We start from the raw sequence: 20573 nt of genomic DNA, 5'->3' as shown, positions 1-20573 counted from the left end.
GGAGCATCAGGAAGGCCTCCCCAGTTCCTCTGAGCCTTCAGGCACCTCTCTGTCTCAATTGCTGGGAGCTCAATGTCTGTGTTAGTGAGCCACCTCATACAGCAGCGAGTAACTGCTTCTGAACAGCAGCTGGACATGGCTGTGTGGGATGCTGCTTCCCACCCTCTTCGGAAGATCTTCCGTCCGCTGATTCACTCCCCAAGTGGCTGCGATGGCCAGAGCTGAGCCGATCCAAAGCCAGGAGCTTCTTCCGGGTCTCCCACACAGGTGCAGGGTCCCAAGGCTTTGGGCCATTCTCTACTGCTTTCCCAGGCCACAAGCAGGAAGCTGGATGGAACCGGTGCCCATATGGGATCCCGGTGCGTGCAAGGCAAGGACCTTAGCTACTAGGCTACTGCACTAGGTCACCGCCTTGTCACAAGTCACAAAAACCTAACTTGAACTAGTAAGCAAAATGGAGATTGGTTTTCAGAAAACTGAAATATGGGCACCAGTTCCTATCCTGGCTGTTTTACTTCTCAGCCAGCTCCCTGCTCGTGACCTGGGAAAGAAGTCAAGGACAGCCCAAAGCCTTGGGACCCTGCATCCATGTGGGAGACTCTAATGAAACTCCTGGCTCCTGGCTTCGGATTAACTCAGCTCCAGCCTTTGCAGTCACTTGGGGAGTGAGCCAGCTTTGAAAGAACTTTTAGTCTTTCCTTCTCAGTGTAAATCTGCCTGTGCAATGGGGGAGAAACTCATCAAGACTCTTCACCATTTATCCTTCTTTTTTTCTCTCACTCTATCCTTTCTTTCTGCAAGTCTTTCTCTCCTGCTCCTCGCTCCCTCCTTTTGTCTTGCTCCAAGAGCTTCCAGTGCACATGGTAACAAAGCATCTGTCTCCTCTTTGCTTACAGTTAACGAAGGACTTTTAGGAATTCAGAGGGGAAACATAAGTCTACAAAGTATAAAGGAAGGGTCTGTCACAGGTGGAGGGAAAACCAAAGGGGACTATTCAGGGAAGTTCAGAAAGGACAGAGGTTTGAAGGACTGGCCTTATGACGCAGCAGTTAAAGCTACCACCTGCAATACTGGCATTCATACAGGCACTGGTTCAAGTCTTGGCTGCTCCATTTCTGACCCAACTCCCGGCTATGTACCTGGGAAGACAACAGGAGACGACCAAGTGTTTAGACCTCTGTGGCCACATGGGAGACCCAGAAGAAGTTCTGGGCTCCTGACTTCAGCCTCAGCCAGGTCAGCTCTCAAGGCTCTTTGGGGAGTAAAGCAATAAATGGAAGATTCTTCCTATCTCTTGCTCTTGCTCTGTCTCCCTATAACTGTTTCAAATAAAATACATTTTTTAAAAGAAAGTTCAAGAAGCAAGGGAGGGATAGTGGTTCACTCCCCAAGTGGGCTGTAACAGCCAGGGTTGGGTCAAGCCAAAGCCAGGAACTTCTTCTGGGTCTCCCAAGTGGGTGCAGAGGCCCAAGGACTTGGGTCATCATCTGCTGCTTTCCCAGGTCACAAGCAGGGAGCTGGATTGGAAGTGAAAAAGCCTGGTGTCAAACTGGTGCCCATATGGTTTGCTGGTGCTGCGAGTGACAGCTTTACATGACAAACCATGATGTGGACTCCAATCAAAAACCTTTAAAATAATAAGTCCACTAGCTTACCGAAACTGAACCACTGGATTTAAGAGCAGGGATTGTTGGTTATCTTGGTGTGTAGGGACATAAAATCTCTCTTTTTTTTTTTTTTTTTTTTTGCTCTCAGCAAAACATTCAACCCGAGAGGTGCGGGACATCTCCCCGGTAGCAAGCAAGCAACTGATTCTTCTGGTGTCCTCTAACCTGATTCAGGGTTGACACCATCCCCCTGCAGGGTCAGATTCCACCGGTCTCCAAGCCTTCCCTTTCCCGGACTCGCAATGTCGATTGTAAGGTCCAGATGGTCCCGCCTGTGCTTCAGGTCAGCTGGCTGTAGACAGGGTCTCCCACATCCCCTCCTTAGGGACTGATGAATTTGCTAGTGCACCCTACAGGGTTCTGAGAACACGGACTCTCCCATTTTATGACCCATGACGAAGAGTGCAAAGTACAACGACAAACACCAGATGAAGAGCGGAAGAGGGCGAGGCGGGTGGGAGGGGCACGAAGCTTCCCTCATTTTTCCAGGAGTGCCAGCCTCCAGGGAGCTCCAGGTCACGTGTCCAGCTGTCTGGAAGCTCTCCAGATGCTGTCCTTTGGCGTTTTGATGGAGGCTCCGTCACACAGGCATGATCGACTAAGCCACTGGCCTGTGGTGATCAACTTATCCTTCAGCCCTTCTTCCTTCAGCCCATCCCAAAGCCACACCTAGGGACTACCTCACTGTAGCGAGAAGTTCCAGTGGAGAAGAGGAAATGGAGTTGGGCTGGATACCGGATTTTAGTGGTCTTTAAGGGAAATTTTCCCAGAAGTGACCGCACAAATTAGTAGGAAGGGGAAGAGACACAAAATGGTGAGCAGTCAGAGGAAGCTTTGTTTGTTTGTTTGTTTGTTTGTTTGTTTCTCACGTGGACCTGGTTAACATGGAAGACATGAGGAGAAAGGACATAACTGATAGCTCGGATTATTGTCCTTGCCCATCTCCCCTGGGAGACAGAGACAGAAGGGAAAGCCTTGGAATAAGGTGTGAACCATTTCCACCATTCCCAGGCCACACTGGAAAATAGGGCAGAGAGAGGAGGTTGCTGACCTCGGTGTTGGGTAACCCAGGTCGTGGCCTAGGGAGCGCTGAGGGACCTGGGACAGGGCTGGGACAGAAAGGCCTTGTGTAGGGAACAAAGAGTTTCAGGGCTTGAGCCGGTCCTGGCTGGGCAGCAGCAGGGACAGGGCACCACCATCACCTAGGCAGTCGGGGCTCTGATTTCCCCAACTCAGAACAACGCCTCTCTGTCCCTCACTCACCTGCTCTGTCCTCAACTCTGCAAGCCGGCACCTCAGTTCTCAGTGCCATTCCTGCACCCCCACCCGCAGCCTCCTCAGCTGCTGCCAATCCTCTCACACCACCAGTGCCGAAGCTGGCTCACCAAGGTCACATTCACCTCTTTGTCACATCCAATGAAGACTTACCAGTCCTGATCTTTGTGGAGTGGTTGGCAGGCTGGAGGAAGCTCCTTGCTGCAAGCATCTATCCTTCCTCCCGAGACAACTGCACTTGTTTATTCCGCACCCAGCCTGGGTCGGGATTTCAAGCTCGTTATAGAGAGCCCTCACCTGGCTGCTAGACAGCTCCAGATGCAGACAGGAAACCAAAGCTCAGGGCCACCCCAGGGCTTTGCCGAAGGCTCCCTCACCACAAGTGGGAGGGTCTGGGTCTGAACCAAGTTCATGCTGTTGCTCTCGGCTGGCTCAGGGCTCATGTGCTTCCATGGTGTTCTGGACAGGCTGTGCTCTCTGTCCCCACTCTATCCTCACTTGGGGCCTCGGTGCCCTTTCTGCTATGGACGGTGTTTTGACTCTAAGCCAGACAGACCTCCCTCCCAGGCTCCAGACGGTTGTTGCTGTTGCTCCTGCTGTTGCTCCTGCTGTTATAAAAAGCTAAGATTGATGGGTGTTTACAACACGCCAGGCCCTGTGCTGATTTCCTCACATATATCAGCTTGGTAAATCCGTCCCCACAACCATGTGGGGTACGTAGCAGCATCCTCTTCCCACTGAAAGAATCAAGGCAGCAGAGAGATTCATTGACTTGTCCCAAGATCAACAGAAGCCCAAGTTTTTTAATATCAGTCATTCTTTCTCTTTCTTTTTTTTTTTAAGATTTTATTTATTTTTATTGGAAAGGCAGATATACAGAGAGGAGGAGAGACAGAGAGGAAGATCTTCCATCCAATGATTCACTCCCCAAGTGACCCTAACAGCCAGTGCTATGCTGATCCAAAGCCAGGAGCTCTTCTGGGTCTCCCACGCGGGTGCAGGGTCCCAAGACTTTGGGCCGTCCTTGACTGCTTTCCCAGGTCACAAGCAGGGAGCTGGATGGGAAGCAGGGCTGCCGGGATTAGAACCGGCGACCATATGGGATCCCAGCACATGCAAGGCGAGGACTTTAACTACTACGCTATTGCACCGGGCCCCATTCTTTCTCTTAAAACACACACACATACACACACGCACACATACACACCCCCTTAATATTTATTCTTTTATTTGAAAGGCAAACTTAAAGAGAGAATGTTCATCCACTGGTTTATTCCCCAAATGGCCGCAATAACTAGAGCTGAGTTGGTCTAAAGTAGGAGCCAGGAGCATCTTCCTGCTCTCCCACACAGGTGCAGGAGCCCAAGGACTTGGAGTCATCTTAGCTGCCCTCCCAGGAATGTTAGCAGGGAGCTGAATCAGAAGTGGCACAGCAGGGACCTGAACCAGTGCCCTTATGGAAAGCTGGCACTGCCGGTGATAGCTTTAGCCACTAAGCCACAGCACTATCCCCACTATTGACCGGATACCCTCTACCAGGCATGCCCCTAACACCTCACACCTGACGTGTCTGCATCTGGCTACTCTGTATGCAGGGGGGGCAGATCCTCCTGTGCCTGGCTGTAGCCTGAGCCTGCTCTCAGACCTTCCTTCCCAGCCTCCCTCTTCCTGCTCATACTGTCAGCCACCACAGGCTTTCTGCATTCTCTTCCCTCATGATCCTCACGTGTGTGGCTTCCGGAGCAGCCTTTCCAAACAGGAGGTTCACGAGGACCCCGCAGCTCCCCGGGGCCCCAGCTTCCAGCCCGCCCACAGCAGAACACAGAAGACCGCTGCAGTCCTGGTACCCTCCCTCCTCCTCCCCCTTCCCCAGCCCTCCTCTTTGGGCCGCAGCAGTCCCCTCCCTCCTCACCCCCCAGCCCCGTCCTCCCCACAGCCCCAGCGCCACTGCTGTAGCTCACACATGTCTCCAGGGACCCCGGCAGTGTTGGTGTGCCATGTTTTCCAGCTTATAGAAACTGTGTAAGTGACTGGGCAGCAGTAAGAGTGCACTGAAGCCGCAGAAACATACACTTCCCATGCTAAAAATAATAACAAATCCAAGCTCAGCAGAAGATGGCTCTTTTTCCCTTAACGCAGTCGCTGGAGCAGGCAGAAAGTAGGAAGGTCACTGCCCCCACCCCCGACTTCACCTCACTCTCCTCAATTATGCATGGGGCCTTGGGAATTTTTTTTGAAAGACAGAGTTATAGAAAGAGGGAAAGACAGAGAGCTCTTCCTTCCACCAGTTCACTCCCTAAATGGCCAGAGCCAGGCTGATCCAAAGCCAGAAGCCAGGAGCTTCTGGGTCTCCCATGTGAGTACAGGAGCCCAAGCACTTGGGCCATCCTCTGCTGCTTTCCCAGGCCATTAGCAGGGAATTGAATTGGAAGTGGAGCAGCCGGGACTCAAACCAGCACCCCCATGAGATGCCGGTGCTGCAAGGAGCTTTACCCACTAGGCCACAGTGCGAGCACCAGTGACCCAGGGGTTTGACACTGGTTCATGTGGTCCTAACCTGCTGGAACACCATAAGAGAGCACTGCGGATCCTTGTTAGCCCTGCGAGCTCAGAGCCCCTCTGCTGGGGGAGCCCTGCTGTTTACTTTGCCACCTCTCTCCTCTCTGTAGCATCATCCCCTCAAGGGAAGCACAGGCTTCCTGTAGGCCAGAGTCAGGGACACGTCTGCAGCTGGTTAACCACAGCCTTGAGCCTGAGGTCCTCCCGACAGGAGATAGAGAACAAAGGCCAAGCCTTCTACATGGAACAGGATAGGAAGGAGTGCGCCGGCACTTTAAGATCCATCAGGAAGTTATCCTGGTGTGCCAACACCCTTGAGGGCAGAAATCCCATGATAGAGCCAGGGCCAAGCCTCCAGCTGTGGCGCCACCATCCCATACTCCGCTTCTGAACAAGCTTTCTGCCAATGTGCACCTGATGAGGCCGTAGGTGAAGGCTCAAGGACTTGGGTCCTTGCCATGCAAGTGGGAGACCTGATGGGCTTTCAGGCTTTCCAGCTTCTGCCTGGCCTAGACCTGGCTGTCGCAGGCATTGAGGGAGGGAACCAGCTGATGGAAGGTCTCTTTCTAGTCTATTTCCCTTGAACTTTCGAATAAAATGAAAATAAGCACATTTTTTTAAAGATTTATTCATTTTATTACAGCCAGATATACACAGAGAGGAGGAGAGACAGAGAGGAAGATCTTCCGTCCGATGATTCACTCCCCAAGTGAGCCGCAACGGGCCGATGCGCGCTGATCCGAAGCCGGGAACCTGGAACCTCTTCCGGGTCTCCCACATGGGTGCAGGGTCCCAACGCATTGGGCCGTCCTCAACTGCTTTCCCAGGCCACAAGCAGGGAGCTGGATGGGAAGTGGAGCTTCCGGGATTAGAACTGGCGCCCATAAGGGATCCCAGGGCTTTCAAGGTGAGGACTTTAGCTGCTAGGCCACGCCGCCCGCTGGGCCCAAGCACATTTTTTTTTTTTAAAGTTTAAATTTGTTTTGGGTCCAATGACTGGAGAAAGTCAGAGATGAAGAGGGGGCCCTGCCCTGCCCTCACACAGGCCTCACAAAGGCCCTCTGTTTGAGCAACCATCACTTTAAGCGGCAAGTCTTGTAGGGATGTACAGCAGTTCCATCCAGGTCTCTCACGTAAGCATCAGGGGCCCAAGGACTTAAGAATGAACTGGATTGGAAGCACAATATTTGGGACTCTACCAGACACTTCTATGGGATGCTGGCACTACAAGCTAAGCCATGATCCTGGCCCCCGGGGTAGACAGTTGGTTATGATTTCACTTAAGGGGCCGGCACAGGCTAATCCTCCACCTGCAAACATTCACATCCCATATGAGGGAACTGGTTCATGTCCTGGCTGTTCCACACTCAATTCATCTCCCTGCTTATGCCCTGGGAAAGCAGTAAGGATGGCCCAAGTCCTTGGGACCCTGCACCCACGTGGGACACCTGGAAGAAGTTCCTGCCTCCTGTCTTTGGATTGGTTCACCTCTGGCCATTGTGGCCATTTGGAGAGTGAACCAGTGGATGGAAGATCTTTCTCTGTCTTGTTGTGCCGGATTTTGATATCCCCAGAAAATCATCAAGTCTGAAGTTGGTGCTAAGGCATAAAGGTGGTTTATTCAGGTTAGCCTAGGTCTCCCAGCCACCTCTCCCAGCCCAGCAGGGCTGGGCTGGGAAGGGGCAGCCGCAGCCTGGGCTGCTACAGGATCCGCAGGGAGGACAAAAAAGAGAGAGAGTGCAAGCCAGAGAGGGCCCGGTTGAACAGACCAGTGGTTCTTATACATTTCAGGCTATTAATTATACAGTCATGATTTAGCAGGCTTCTATTGGTGGGTTTGAAGCAAGCAACTTTCAAAAAGTAAAAATCTATGAACTATAGGGTGGTGAATCTTATCAAACACCAAATACCTCCTTTTTGAGGAGTGCCCTGCCTACGTGACCTGCCAGGTGTCCTGCCGGGTGTCACCTGGTGTCACGTAGACTATCATGCCTGGAGTTCACACGGCCCCCAGCCAAGCCATTAAGGCGGGAATTACAAAAGGCAGAAAACATCTAGGTTCTTCAGTCTCTCCTCTCTATAAAGCTTCCTTTCCAATAAAATAAATCAATTAAAAAAAAAAAAAGATCTCACTTGGGATGCCCACAGCTCCTATCGCAGGGCCTGTGTTTGAGTCTCAGCTCTACTTCCAATTCCAGTTTCCTGCTAATGTATACTTAGGAGGCAGTAGGCTACCAGCCTCTGCCTGGTCCAGCCCTAACTATTGCAGGCTTTTGGGCAGTGAACTTGCAGATAGGCAAGCTCTGGTTGGCTGGCTAGCTTTCTGTCTCTGCCTTTCAGACAAATAAAAAAAAAAATTAAGTCAGAGCCAGGTGCAAAGGCCTAGCAGTTAAAATACTCACCTTGCATGTGCCAGAATCCCATATGGGCACCAGCTCTAATCCTGGCTGTTCCACTTCCCATCCAGCTCCCTGCTTGTGACCTGGGAAAGCTGTAGAGGATGGCCCAAAGCCTTGGGACCCTGCACTAACGTGGGAGACCTTGAAGAAGCTCCTAGCTCCTGGCTTCAGATTGGCTCAGCTCCAGCTGTTGCAGCCACTTGAGTAGTGAACCAACAGATAGAAGATCTTCTTTCTGTGAATCTGACTTTCCAATAAAAAAAATAAATCTTTAAGGAAAATTTAAGTCAAACAAGTAGGAGTTGATAGAATGGAAGACATATGGGAGAATAGCTGGAACTTAGGCAGAGCTTGCATTAGTGTCCCGTGGTTACTGGAACATGAGGCCATGAACTTTGTGGTGTCGAACCACACAGATTTGGGCTCTCTGTCTGCAGGTCAGAGGTTTGCAGTCAGCTTTGTTGTGTCAAGGTCAAGGTGTCAGCAGGGCTAGGTTCACCACAAGCCCTGACAGGGAAATCTGTTTCTTGCCATTTTATCTTCCAGGGGCTGCCAGTACCCTTTGACTTGTGGACCATCACTCCATCGTCCAGGTGCCTCACGCCCACCTTTGCTGCCATCATCCCACTGCCTTCCCTCTCTCTCTCTCTCTGTGTGTCTCCCTAATCCCGGCCACCTCCCTTATTCCTATCATATGCATGGAGATTGCATCAGGCTCACCCAGATAATCCAGGATAATCTCCTCATCTCAAGAGCCTTGATTTAACTTTTTCCATTTTTTAAATTATATTTTTAACAATCTTTAAATAGTTAATTAGGGTAAAAAGGTTCAAGGGCTACAGGAAAGTTGGTAAGACTATTATTTCCATATTGTTTCCTTCATGTATCTGAGGTAAAGGGGGATATTAAGGGGAGGAGCCCTACTCAGTCTCCCACCCACCCCAGGTCCCTGATGTGGGGCATGCTCCGAGGGTCTTGCTCAAGTGGTTTTGATAGATCACCAGTTATGAATCGCTGCCAATCTCACCACTCCAAGCACAATGAGGTCATTGAAGAATCCCCTGATTCACAAAGTCCATCTTAGAGTCTCCATTTGCCCAGTTTTTCACTGCCAACATATAGCTGAGGTGGTTGATTGACTTGTTCTGTCCTCTGTTTTTTCATGGTTAGGGTTCTGAGTCTGGCAGTTATTGGGGAGATCCCAAAAAAAACTTTGTCTGAGGTGTTCCCAAACCAGATTCTTGTATGTACTTGTAAGTACAGGGCCAAGCACAGTCCATCGCCCCAATCAGCTGGTGGTTGCAATTGCTGGGTTGGTTAATTCTGTTTTCAGCCCTGACTTCCACTGAAACCAATGGGTGTTGCAGTCCAGCCTGACTCTGCCCAGCATACACTCAGCCCTCAAATAAACCAGTGGGAGCTGCAACCCAGTCAAAGTGACCCACAATAACCCCCACCAGGCCCGCCCCCTACCCTGGTTTGCCAGTATGTGCAGCAGACTAGTCCAATCTGTCCCCCATCCCGTTCGGCTCTCATACATGTCAATGGGTATTAAAGCCTAGTTCCATCTAAACAGCCCTCACGGATGTTGTTGGGTGTCTCTATGTCTAGCCACCCCAGCTCCTGTCCTAGTTTTCGTGCTCTGCTGTGGTAGTGGTAACCCAAGAGGGAGGAGCCCACTATTTCCCTCCCAGGCCACTCCCACTCCCGGATTATGCACTCTGCAGGTGGTTCTGTGGTTTAACTTGACAGAATTAGACCCTAGTTCCAGCTTCTGCCAACTGATGCTGCCGCTAAGCCCAACCAACCCTCACCCACTCTAATTTTAGTTTGCACCAGTAGGAACAGTCAGCCCAGCCTGGCTTTTCCCTGATCTAGTCCGCATGAGGCCCACAGGTGTTGTAGTCCTGGCTTAGTCTGGCCTGCTCCCATTCAAGAGCCTTGATTTAATCACATTGCCAGGTACCTTTTTGGGTTTCTTTGACCATGAAAATTGAAATCCACAGGTTTTGAGGACCAGGATATGAATATGTGATTGACTATTCCTCAGGGCACCCCAAGGGAGGGGGCTTATTATTGGTCATCCCTAGATTGAAGCTGAGGACTCTGAGGAGTTCTTTGCCTTGGGCCTGTGTGACAGACAGGTGTTTTACAGCAGATTGAAGATGAGGGTTCTGCACAGCAGTTAAGGCAAGTGCCTGGGAAGCACTCACACTAGAGTGCCTGGTTCACATCTCCACTCCGCTTCGGATTCCAGCATCCTATTAATGTACCCCCTGAGGGGGTGATGGCCCAGGCATTTAGGTCCCTGCCACCCATGTAGGAGACTGTTACACTCTGGGATTCTGAGTCTGGCCCTGGCCTGGCTCAGCCCCAGCTATTGCTGGCATTTGGGACATGACTAGTAGATGGAAGTTTTCTCTATGTCTCTATCTCTTTTGGTATCTTGCTGCCTTTTAAGTAAAAATAAATAACAGAACTAGAAATACATGCTTAATTTTAAAAATTTTAAGCCATGCAACAGTATACAAAGAGAAATATAAGAAATCATTCAGAAATATCACCACCCAGAAGTGCTCTGTATCACATTTGGTAAGTATATACAAATATAGAGAAGGAAGTATTGAGAGAGAGAGGTGTAAAGGGAGCCCCAGGGCCCAGCGCGATGGCTCAATTGGCTAAATCTTGCAAGCACTGGGAACCCATATGGGCACTGGTTAATGTTCAGGCTGCTCCACTTCCATCCAGCTCCCTGCTTGTGCCCTGGGAAAGCAGTAAAGGACGGCCCAAAGCCTTGGGATCCTGCACCTGCATGAAACGCCCAGAAGAAGCTCCTGACTCTGGAATAGCTCAGCTCTGGCCATTGTGGTCATTTGGGGAGTGAACCAGTGGATGGAAGATCTTTTTCTCTGTCTCTCCTTCTCTTTGTAAAGAGCTGCCTTTCCAATAAAAATGAATAAATCCTGAGAGAGAGAAAGCTTCCCCCAGACAGGTAGAAAGAATATGTAAGAGTAGGACTATTTTTTACATCCTAATAGGACATAATATAGGAACGATTTTTTTCACCACCACCACCACAAGTAGAAAATGTACTTTTGCTTGCATTTAATAGAGAGAAGAGACACTGAAGTGAAGAAATGAAGAAATAGTTGACTTGCAGCTAGATAGTTCTTCATCTCAACAAATAGGTAGTTCTGGAAGACCTCTCTGAAGTCTAGAAAAATGGTTTCGATTAAGAGGTTGGAGTAGGATCTCCACCATCCTGTTTTGGGTTTCTGTGCTGTTATTTGAGGCTGAACGATGAAAGCAAATGTGATCAGTGCTTCTGCTGTCTTCTCCACCCTGGATTCTGCAGCCAATGTTGTTTTATCAGGTTTTATAATATTTACATTCTGTTCGGCAACTGAAATTCCCACAGTTGGATCTTAACCTAAATGGAATTAATGTCACCACTAGTCCTTTTAACACGACTCCTGGTTTTGATTAATTCCCAGGCTGGCTGGATTTTGTCCCCAAGTCGTTCTCTCTAGAAAGGTTCATGAGTTTTCTATCTCCCCAAAATCTGCGACTGAGATCAGCCACCCTGTTGGCTGTGATTGGGGTGGCATGCTTGACGCTGTTAGCTGTGTTAGCCTCATCAGATATCACCCTGGAGTGGGTGAAGACCAGATTGACTCTATGACCACCCCCCCCCCCCCCGTGATATGTTTACTGCTGAAATGCCTGAAATATGTTGCCTTTATCATCAGAGTTTGGTAACTAAATCAACATCTTGTTTAATGTTTATTTCCATCTCATTGAAAGGCAGAGTGAGGGCCCGGCAGCGTGGCCTAGCAGCTAAAGTCCTCGCTTTGAACGTCCGGGATCCCATATGGGCGCCGGTTCTAATCCCGGCAGCTCCACTTCCCATCCAGCTCCCTGCTTGTGGCCTGGGAGAGCAGTTGAGGACGGCCCAAAGCTTTGGGACCCTGCACCTGGGTGGGAGACCTGGAGGAGGTTCCTGGTTCCTGGCTTCGGATCGGCGCGCACCGGCCGTTGCGGCTCACTTGGGGAGTGAATCATCGGACGGAAGATCTTCCTCTCTGTCTCTCCTCCTCTCTGTATATCCGGCTTTCCAATAAAAATAAATCTTTAAAAAAAAAAAAAGAAAGGCAGAGTAACAGAAAGACTGACTGCACCCACGAGAAAGAGAGAAATAAAAAGAAATCTTCCATGCACTGGTTCACTTCCTAACCATCTACAACAGCCAGAGCTAGGCCAGGCTGGAGTCAGGGGCTGGGAAATCCACTGGGGTCCCTTACGCTGGTGGCAGGAGCCCAGGCACCAGAATCATGTGCTGCCTCCAGGGTGCAACAGCGGGAAGCTGCACTGGAAGCGGAGGAGCCAGGAGTGCTCTGATACGGATGTAGGAGTCCCAAGTTGTGTTTAACACACTGCGGCATAGCACCACACTGTTGTATGTCCTTTTCCTGGAAAAAAGAAGTTTATATTTATGTGAAAGGAAGACTTACAGAGTGAGAAAAAGAGACAGACACAGAGAGAACTTCCAGCCACTGATTCCTTCCCTAAGTTCCTTCCCTCAATGGCCAGAGCTGGACCAGTCTGAAGCTGTAAGCCAGGAGCTTCTCCTGGCTCTCCTGTGTGGGTGCAGGGGCCCAAGCATGTATCCATCCTCCACTGCTTTCCTAGGTGCATAGTAGGGGGCTGGATTGAAAATGGAGCAGCCCAGACTCAACCTGGCATCCATATGTGATGCCAGCACCTCAGGCAGAGGCTTAATCTGATATACCACGGTGCTGGATCCTTCAGTATGGCTTAGTGCTGGTGGTTCAATGTCAGTTTTCTGGTATATGATGTGAACATTCATTTCTTTCCTTATTCCCAAGAAAGGTGTTTCTTTTTCTTATTTTATTTTATTTTATTTTATTTTATTTTAATTTCATGCTTTAGTAGCTTCTTAGTTTGAGTTTCTACTTTAGGGCTGCAAAGAGCTAATGCTAACACAGCCGGTCTTTGTCCTCGCTCGCCATGAGCTCCCTAATTGCTTTAACAACTTTATCTTTCTCTGCTACATGCACTCTCAGCCTCTCTAACGTCTCCTGCACAACGCCGCAGGCTGTGCAGCTCTGTCTGTGCTGGGCACTGCTGCTTCTGGGGTGTTCACAGCACCTGTTAGGTATTAGTCTGGTCCTCAGTTCGTTTCCCTGTGTTCTCCCATCTCTCCCTTGCTCTTCTTCTGCTGTTTTATCTTTCTGATCATTCTTTGTCCTGTTGACGCTATAAGGTCTCACAGAGTCCTTGGCTTGTGTGCCTTCCACATTGAGGTGCTCATCCTTCTGTACCTCTCTACCTGCTTTTCCTCCTTCTGTGCTTCCTGCCTGCATTTTGGCTGTGGTTTGTGTGTCCAGAGGCCAGGGCCACTTCCTCTCCTCCCACTTCTGTCCTCTATGGCTCACGTGGAACCGGCCGGCCCTCCCTGTCTCACCTGGGTGGGTGCTTCCCGCTCATCTGGACCACTGTCTCCCCTAGAAGCTGTAGCTCTTGTTTTCAAGCCCTACTGCTGCCACGTGGTGACCTGAGAACAGCTTGACTGGGGCTGCCTGCAGGAGTCCGAATGCGCGCCCTGCTCCCACAGCCTGCCGACATCTTGCTCCAATTTCGGGGGCTGGGGGGCAGTGAATGCAGCTCATCCCTGGTAGCTTCATGACCCACACCCCAGAACATGCCCAGCTCTTCTTGCTTCTGCTGAGGGCTTAAGCCCAAACACCCCAGGGGTGTACTTCTCCGCCTGTGCAAGATATTTGGGATATTGTTCAAGATATCTTCTCATTTTGGGGCACGCTTTTTCTCAGAGCTACTTTTAAGACAGGATAGGAGCTGAACTGCTTGCTCCTTGCATCCAGACCTTCACTGTAGAGATTCGCTTCCTTTGGCCGTCCTAGTTCACATTTATGAACAAGATTTCCTTGTCTGGTTGGTCTGAGAGCACTTGTGGCAATGTTTTTTATTTTGACTGTTTTGGCTTCTGTTGGCATTGATAGTGGGGGGCAGCATGGGGCGGGGATGGTGTAATTCTGTGATGGCGTCACTTGGTCATTCTAACCCAGAATCCACCTGTGCCTTGTCTTGCCTCCCTCCACTCCTGCCCTCAGATTCCCCTCCTTCCTGCCCTGGGTGACCCCGCCCCCCTGCACCTTCAAGTCTGTGGGATGTCACAGGGTCCATAGAACCAGGCCTCAGTAAAGCAGCCGTGAGCAGTGAGTAATTCACATTTCCAGCGTGCTTCACAGCTAGACGAAGCTCAGTGTGAACCAGCACGTGGAAGCGAGAAGGCTCAAGCACAGGTACCCAAGACCAGCGGGTGGGGTGGGGGAGGGGAGATCATAGGAGCAGTGCCAGCTGGAGAAGCAGGTGAGCAGCTGGAGGGGTTGTGTGTGGGGCTCAGGCACGAAGCCTGCCACAGGGGCTGCCCTTGGAAGTGACCCAAACACTTTGTTCCCACATCTAGACTCCCAGGGAATTTCATGGTGGGCAGCAGCAGGTGCAAACTGGGAAGCCTGGCTGCTCACTCCCATCCTGGGGCCGTTGCCTCTGACTCCTGAGAACCTGCCCTGCCCCCTGGCGGTCACTCCCCAGGCCACTGCCCCAGAAAGGACCCAATCCAAACTTGTCCCTTCTTGGCCTTGTCCCTGCCCACCCCTACAGACACACACACACACACACACACACACACACACACACACAGCTTCTAGTTGAGGACAGCCTCTCCAACCAGCCCACATCAGAGCAGCCGTCCCTCAGATGTCCCCCCACTGGCCTCTCCCTTCAGACCAGTGCTATTGGGCTAGGGCTTGTGGACAGAAGAGTGTCCTGAGACCAATCCTGTCACGTAGGCCCTCTCAGTCTGTCAGCCTGCCAGGGTCCAGTGGCTCCAGGCTGTGGATCTGGTGCACAGGGGTACTTCAGGCGATAAAGAGGCACAGGTACAGGGAACAGAGCTGGGGGGTAGAAGCCAAGTATTCAGTGTGGAAATGAACCCTGAGTCCCAGTCCTAGAGGGAGTGAACCCATGGCCCAGATGCCCCTAGGGGCCTGAAGCCGCCCTACCTTCAACACCCCTTCTCCTGCCGCCGCCCCAACCAGGATCCCTGGTTCTGCCCACCTGCAGGGATTCATTGTGTCCTTATCCTGCTTGTCCACCAGCCTGGGAGCAGGAATGACGGGCAGGCGGGTGGCCGAGAGGGGGCAGCAGAAACCAGGACAGCCTCAGGCTCAGGCCAGAGCCGAGCAGCGGCCACAGGCCAAGGTCTGGCCCCTGGGCGGGTACACACAGAAGGAAGCAACGGAAAAGAAGGATTTGGCAGAGCCAGGAGAGACAGATAGGAGAAGCAGAGCTGGAGATGGAGATACAGGCCGAGCGAGACTGGAAGAGAAGAGTCCAAGATTGTATGGAACCATGCCACCATGGAGGGAGCATTCCGAGAGCAGCCTTGGGGGAGCAAACAGCCAATGGCTTAGAAGGCTGGGCAACCTGTGCACCTCAAGGCTGGGATCCAAACTGCCCCTGCACAGTTTTTCTTCAAGGTCTGCTGTGACTCCAGAACTGGGATCTTCCCAACACCAGCACGGGAAGCAGCTATGGAAGGACGGGACTGGAGTAAGGCAATGTCAGGCAACGGCCACAACCCTGAGAGGGGAGCAGGACTCGCCCAGCCCAGTGAAGAAGTGGTGACTGGGCCTTGGCAGCTGCCCTGGGCTTGGGATGGGGAGCAGGGAGATGCCCTCATCCCCTGCCTCCTCCATCAGCCTCTTAAGGCTCCAGCAGCTCCCTCCTCCCTAGGCCCCACATAATTGCTTTCCCATGTTGCTAATGGAGGCCAGATTGCTGATGCCCAAACTCTGGGTGGGCAGTGGGTGGGTCAGAACTGACCAAGGCTCTCAGGGAAGGAAGTTAGCACAGAGACCCCCTAACTTCAGCACACCCTCTGTAAGGATGGGGAAGGGTGGAGGACTTGACACAACCCAAGAAGAATTCTAGCCTTGGTAGGGGCTGGCAGCACTGACTCCCCGCTCCCACAACCCTGGCAAACCCTACTCCCTCTACCCCTGCTGAACCTGGGGAACAAACAGAGGTACGCCCGGGGGCTCGGGGGACAGGGCAGGTATAGGCAGCCTGAACCTGCACACCGAGGCTCTTTAGCTCCCAATGCCACAGACCTGCCACTTGTTTCCCACCTAGCAAGCCCCTGTGACCTAAAAGAGAGTCAGCCACCTCCCTCTGGAACCCCTCACCTGGGCTTGACGCATCAGTACTTGAGGCCCGTGAACCACTTCCAGGGGCATGATGCCATGTGGAAGGCATGTATCCTTTTTTTTTTTTTTAAGATTTATTTTATTTTTATTACAAAGTCAGATATACTGAGAGGAGGAGAGATAGAGAGGAAGTGGAGCTACTGGGATTAGAACCAGCAGCCATATGGGATCAAGGCGAGGACCTTAGCCACTAGGCCACGCTGCCGAGCCCGGCATGTATCCTTTGAACCAGGTCAGAGGGTCTGAGTCAGGAGTGGGTGTGATGAGTGGCTGGTGGCTGTTGGGTCAGCGCAGCACCTGCCACAGGCACGTGAATGTGTCCATGTGCAATTGGGCTGCACCCGGCTATCTCTGCACTGCTCTTTTGCGTCTGGCTCCAGGCACTCAGAGTGAGGCCAGGCCTGGCTCCCCAGGTTGGGACTCTGCCCTACCCTCTCACCCACATCCTCAGGCAGGGAGTCTGCCAGCTTGGCCCCAGCCCCAGGCATTTTCAGTTAAGGAACCTCAGTCAGGTGACACCTAGGTGGTGGTGAGGCAGGGCTGGGGCCCAGGGAGGCCCTCAGACCAACTCTGAAAGGTCAGAGGGATCCTGGTGCTCTAGTGGGAGGATGGAACTCCCAGCTGGGTGAGGAGCTGGGTGAGGAGCTGAAGCCGGGACTAAGCGCCTTGGACAACCAGAGCCCTGCCCTCTCTGGCTCCACATCACATTGCACTCCATAATTCCAGTGCTTCATCTCTTGTCCTCCTCCAGGCAGCCCCTCTGCTTGCCCAGGACCGCATACTCTGTACCCTGAGCCCTTGGCCCGAGCTGCTAGCACACCTGGACTGTGCCTCCTGGCCATGAGGGGTCTCACAGGCACACATGCACACTTGCATGCAGGCCAGCACACCCCTCTATTCCAAGGATAAGGTCTGGCCACATCTTCTCCCATCTCTGCTCCTGGGGTGGATCTCGGGCCCCAGTACTCCAGGGAGGCGGCTCCGGAAATGACCTTTGAAAGGTCTCTGTCCCTCACATCACACATCTCCACCCTGGCCCCAGGGAAGCCTTGCACCCCTCACCCCCCAGGTAGAAAACTCCCAGATGAACCTTCAGGAAAGTGACAATGTTTCCCAGCCCCACCCTAGCACCTTCACTCCTCCAGGCCCTGTGCAGGGAGGGGTCCTGAGAGGAGAAGTAGGGTCTGCTCCAAGGACTCATGAAATGGTGACGTTTAATGAGAACCCCCCTCCCCCCGTATATACATCTATAAAAAATTCAAATACAGCAAGTTACCACTGAGTCAGACTAGAAGGGACCGACCGGGGCATTAAATACTGTAGGGCAGAGCAGGGTCAGGGAGGGGACGTACAAAACGGGGCAGAAGTGGGAGGGGGACTGAAAAGTGTGGGCGCAGGGGAGGGGATGGAGAGGGGTGGCTGCCCCCCTCCCCCAGCGTCAGGAGCTTATCATCTGATGGTGGCCACAAAGACCCTGGGGACAGACAGGAGATGTGGTGACTGTGGGTGTGAGGGGCTCCCCTCAAGCCCCCCAGAGGGTTCCTGGGAATCGCTGGCATTGGAGGGTTCCAGCCCAAGGGGGCAGGGTTGAAGGGGGTCTTTGGTGGGTGGGTTAGCTGCATAGCCCTGCTCCTGCGAGGGAGGGAGATGGGCTGGCGTAGTGGGGGTGAGGCTGAAGTTGGGGGACAGGGAGGGGTGGCAGGCCTGGGCCTGCTGGGGTCTCTACAAATTGTGTCTGAAGAGAATGCCAGAGGTCCTCCTGCCCATGTGCAAAACAGGAGCCGGGTGTGCGGGCTCAGCTCTGGCCTCCTGCTCCTTGGCGGGTGCTCTGGCAGGCCCTCATGGGACGGACGGATGGACAGACAGACAGATGCCGGCTCTGGGAGGAAACAGGACAGGGCTATGAGGGATGGGGCCCAGAGGTGCAGAGGGTTGCCCTGGGCCCACCCCTGTACTCCAGCCCTGCCCACGTCACCCACCAAATCAGGAGACTGTTGGCAGTGGCAGCAGCGGCAGCCAGGGCCAGAGTGACAGGGACGCTGACCAGGAGGGGTGCTGAAGGTCCTCCGCCGCTGCCCGGATCCCCGGGGTCACAGATCTTCGTGGTGGGCAGGGGTACCAATGAGCTGGTCGTGCTGGTCGTGGTCTCTGGGGAGCATGGGGGAAACTCAGGGCAGGACCAGGGGTGAGGCCCGACTCAGAGGAGCCTTCACAAGGTCCCACCACCCCCAGGCCTGCTTCCTGTGTCAGGCAGCCCCAGCATACACAACTTCTCTCTCAAATGTGCCCTGCTCCCCACCCCCAGCAAGTGGATCCTGCTTCCCAAGGCTCATGGATAATCCCTCCACACCCAGCAACCCCTGCCAAGGGCATCCAGTTAGCAAGGGTTCGGAAATAGCGGGGTCCATACAAACAGAGGCAGTGCAGCCTCCCCAGGGGAGGTGCAGGGAGCAGGCGAGAGTGCAAGGGGCAAAGGCTCACCCGGAGCCTGAGCCTCAGTGGTGAGGTGGCGTGGTTCCTCGGTCCAGGGCGTGGCATGGGCAGCCACGCTCCAGTCACTCCACGTCCCGATCTCATTGTCCTTGGCCGCCACCTGGATGATGTACTCCTTGCCGGCATAGGCATCTGTGATGGTGTGCGTGGTGCCATCTGATAGCTCCACCTGCAGCCAGACCACGGGAGGGGCAGAGATTCCCTCAGGGAAAGGGAAGTGAAGACAGCCTGGAGGGAGCAACAGCTTCCCTGGTGTTGCGGGGTGGACATCTCTGGGAGACCCTGTCCCAGCTGAAGAGCAATAATCTTTAAGAAGAGTAGCAGATTCCAAACAAAAGATGGATTCCCAGTGAAAGTGTTGGAAATGTGTAGACAATGGGATGCTGGACTGTCTGACATTGTCTGTAGCAGCAATGTCAGGGCACACTTAAATAAGAGATTGATGGAATTATGACTCCTTATGAAGGACCATACTATTGTAGCAACATAGGGAAAATTTATTAGGGGGTGGGAATTTAGGGGGGATCCCAGTCTATATGAAATTGTACCACAAGGGCCTGGTGTAATAGCATAGTGGTTAAAGTCCTCGCCTTGCACGCGCCAGTATCCCATTTGGTCGCCGGTTCTAATCCCGGTGGCCCTGCTTCCCATCCAGCTCCCTGCTTGTGGCCTGGGAACACAGTCGAGGACGGCCCAAAGCCTTGGGACCCTGCACCCACGTGGGAGACCTGGAAGAGCTCCTGGCTTTGGATTGGCTCAGCTCCAGCCATTGCGGTCACTTGGGGTGTGAACCATCGGACGGAAGATCTTCCTCTCTGTCTCTCCTCCACTCTGTATATCTGCCTTTCCAATAAAAATAAAGAAATCTTTTTTAAAAATAAAAAAATAAATTGTACCACAAAATTCAAAAGTTCAAAGTTTAAAATATATATATTTATATTTATATTTATTTTATATTTATATTCATATTTATATAAGAAGAGTGGCAGGGCAGGTACCATGTAGTAGCTTAAGCCTCTGCTAGCAGAGCCAGTCCAGCTCCCTGCTAATGCACCTGGAAAAGTAGCAGAGGATTGCCCAAGTATTTGGGATCCTTTGCCTACATAGGAGACCCAGAGGAAGCTCCTGGCTCCTGGTTTTGGATTGGCTCAGAGCTCCAGCTGCTACAGTCATTAGAGGAGTGAACCAGTGGATGGAAGATCTCTCTGTGTCTCTCTCTCTAGCTCTGCCTTTCAATAAATCTTTAAAAAGAACAGTGGCAGTGCTACAGGGGACAGGGAGTTGAATTAACTCCATGCCTAGGCCTCTACTGTGACCCTAGTTCTCTCACAACTCCCACAGGCCCAGCTGGAAGGTGACCAGTCACAGGATGAGGCAGGCAGGACCAACACTCCTCTATTGCGACCAGCCAGGACACTGGAGCTGGGTGACGGCCCTAATTCAAATGCTGACTCCGCCCTTCTAGTGCCATGACCAAGTGACTGGACCTCCCGGAGCCCTGCCGTGTTCATCTGTAAAAAGGCCTCAACCGCAGTAGTCATGTCTTAGCGTCACCATGATTACTGCATAGGGAGAGCACCTGAATGGCTTCAGCCAGCACCGTCATTTTCTTGAGTTCCAGCCCTGGGCTCAGGTATCCAGAAGCCCTGTAGAGCCACCGGGTCATGCCAGCTGTCCCCCCCCCCCCCCGTGGCACCTAGTCTGCCTCTTGAATGGCAAAACAATGGACAGCTGCTCCATTTCCTCCTGGAGGCATCGCTACCCCACCCCCGCTGAGCTGGCCTCATCTTGCTGTTCTGCTCCGCTCCCCCCCAACACACACCCATCCCAGAACCTCCAGGCCAGCCTGCCTGTCCGGCATCCCTCCC

The 20573-nt window shown here is 52.4% G+C and overlaps 1 protein-coding gene across 1 annotated transcript in view; it reads right to left on the bottom strand.

The window, feature by feature from the left end:
- Positions 1-17409: 17409 nt before the first annotated feature.
- Positions 17410-20573, bottom strand: part of CNTFR (ciliary neurotrophic factor receptor) — a 37933-nt gene continuing 34769 nt past the window's right edge. Inside the window, exons 8-10 of the mRNA XM_058672624.1 lie at positions 18694-18874; positions 18192-18360; positions 17410-18091 (exon numbers count right to left, since the gene is read on the bottom strand). Coding sequence (XP_058528607.1) covers position 18091; positions 18192-18360; positions 18694-18874 — 351 coding nt within the window. The 3' untranslated portion in view covers positions 17410-18090. The remainder of the gene's footprint in view (positions 18092-18191; positions 18361-18693; positions 18875-20573) is intronic.

Source organism: Ochotona princeps, chromosome 14 (genome assembly GCF_030435755.1).
Source record: "Ochotona princeps isolate mOchPri1 chromosome 14, mOchPri1.hap1, whole genome shotgun sequence".
NCBI lineage: Eukaryota > Metazoa > Chordata > Mammalia > Lagomorpha > Ochotonidae > Ochotona > Ochotona princeps.
The sequence above is the reverse complement of the archived record's forward strand: the minus strand, read 5'-3'. Positions and strand labels throughout refer to the sequence as shown.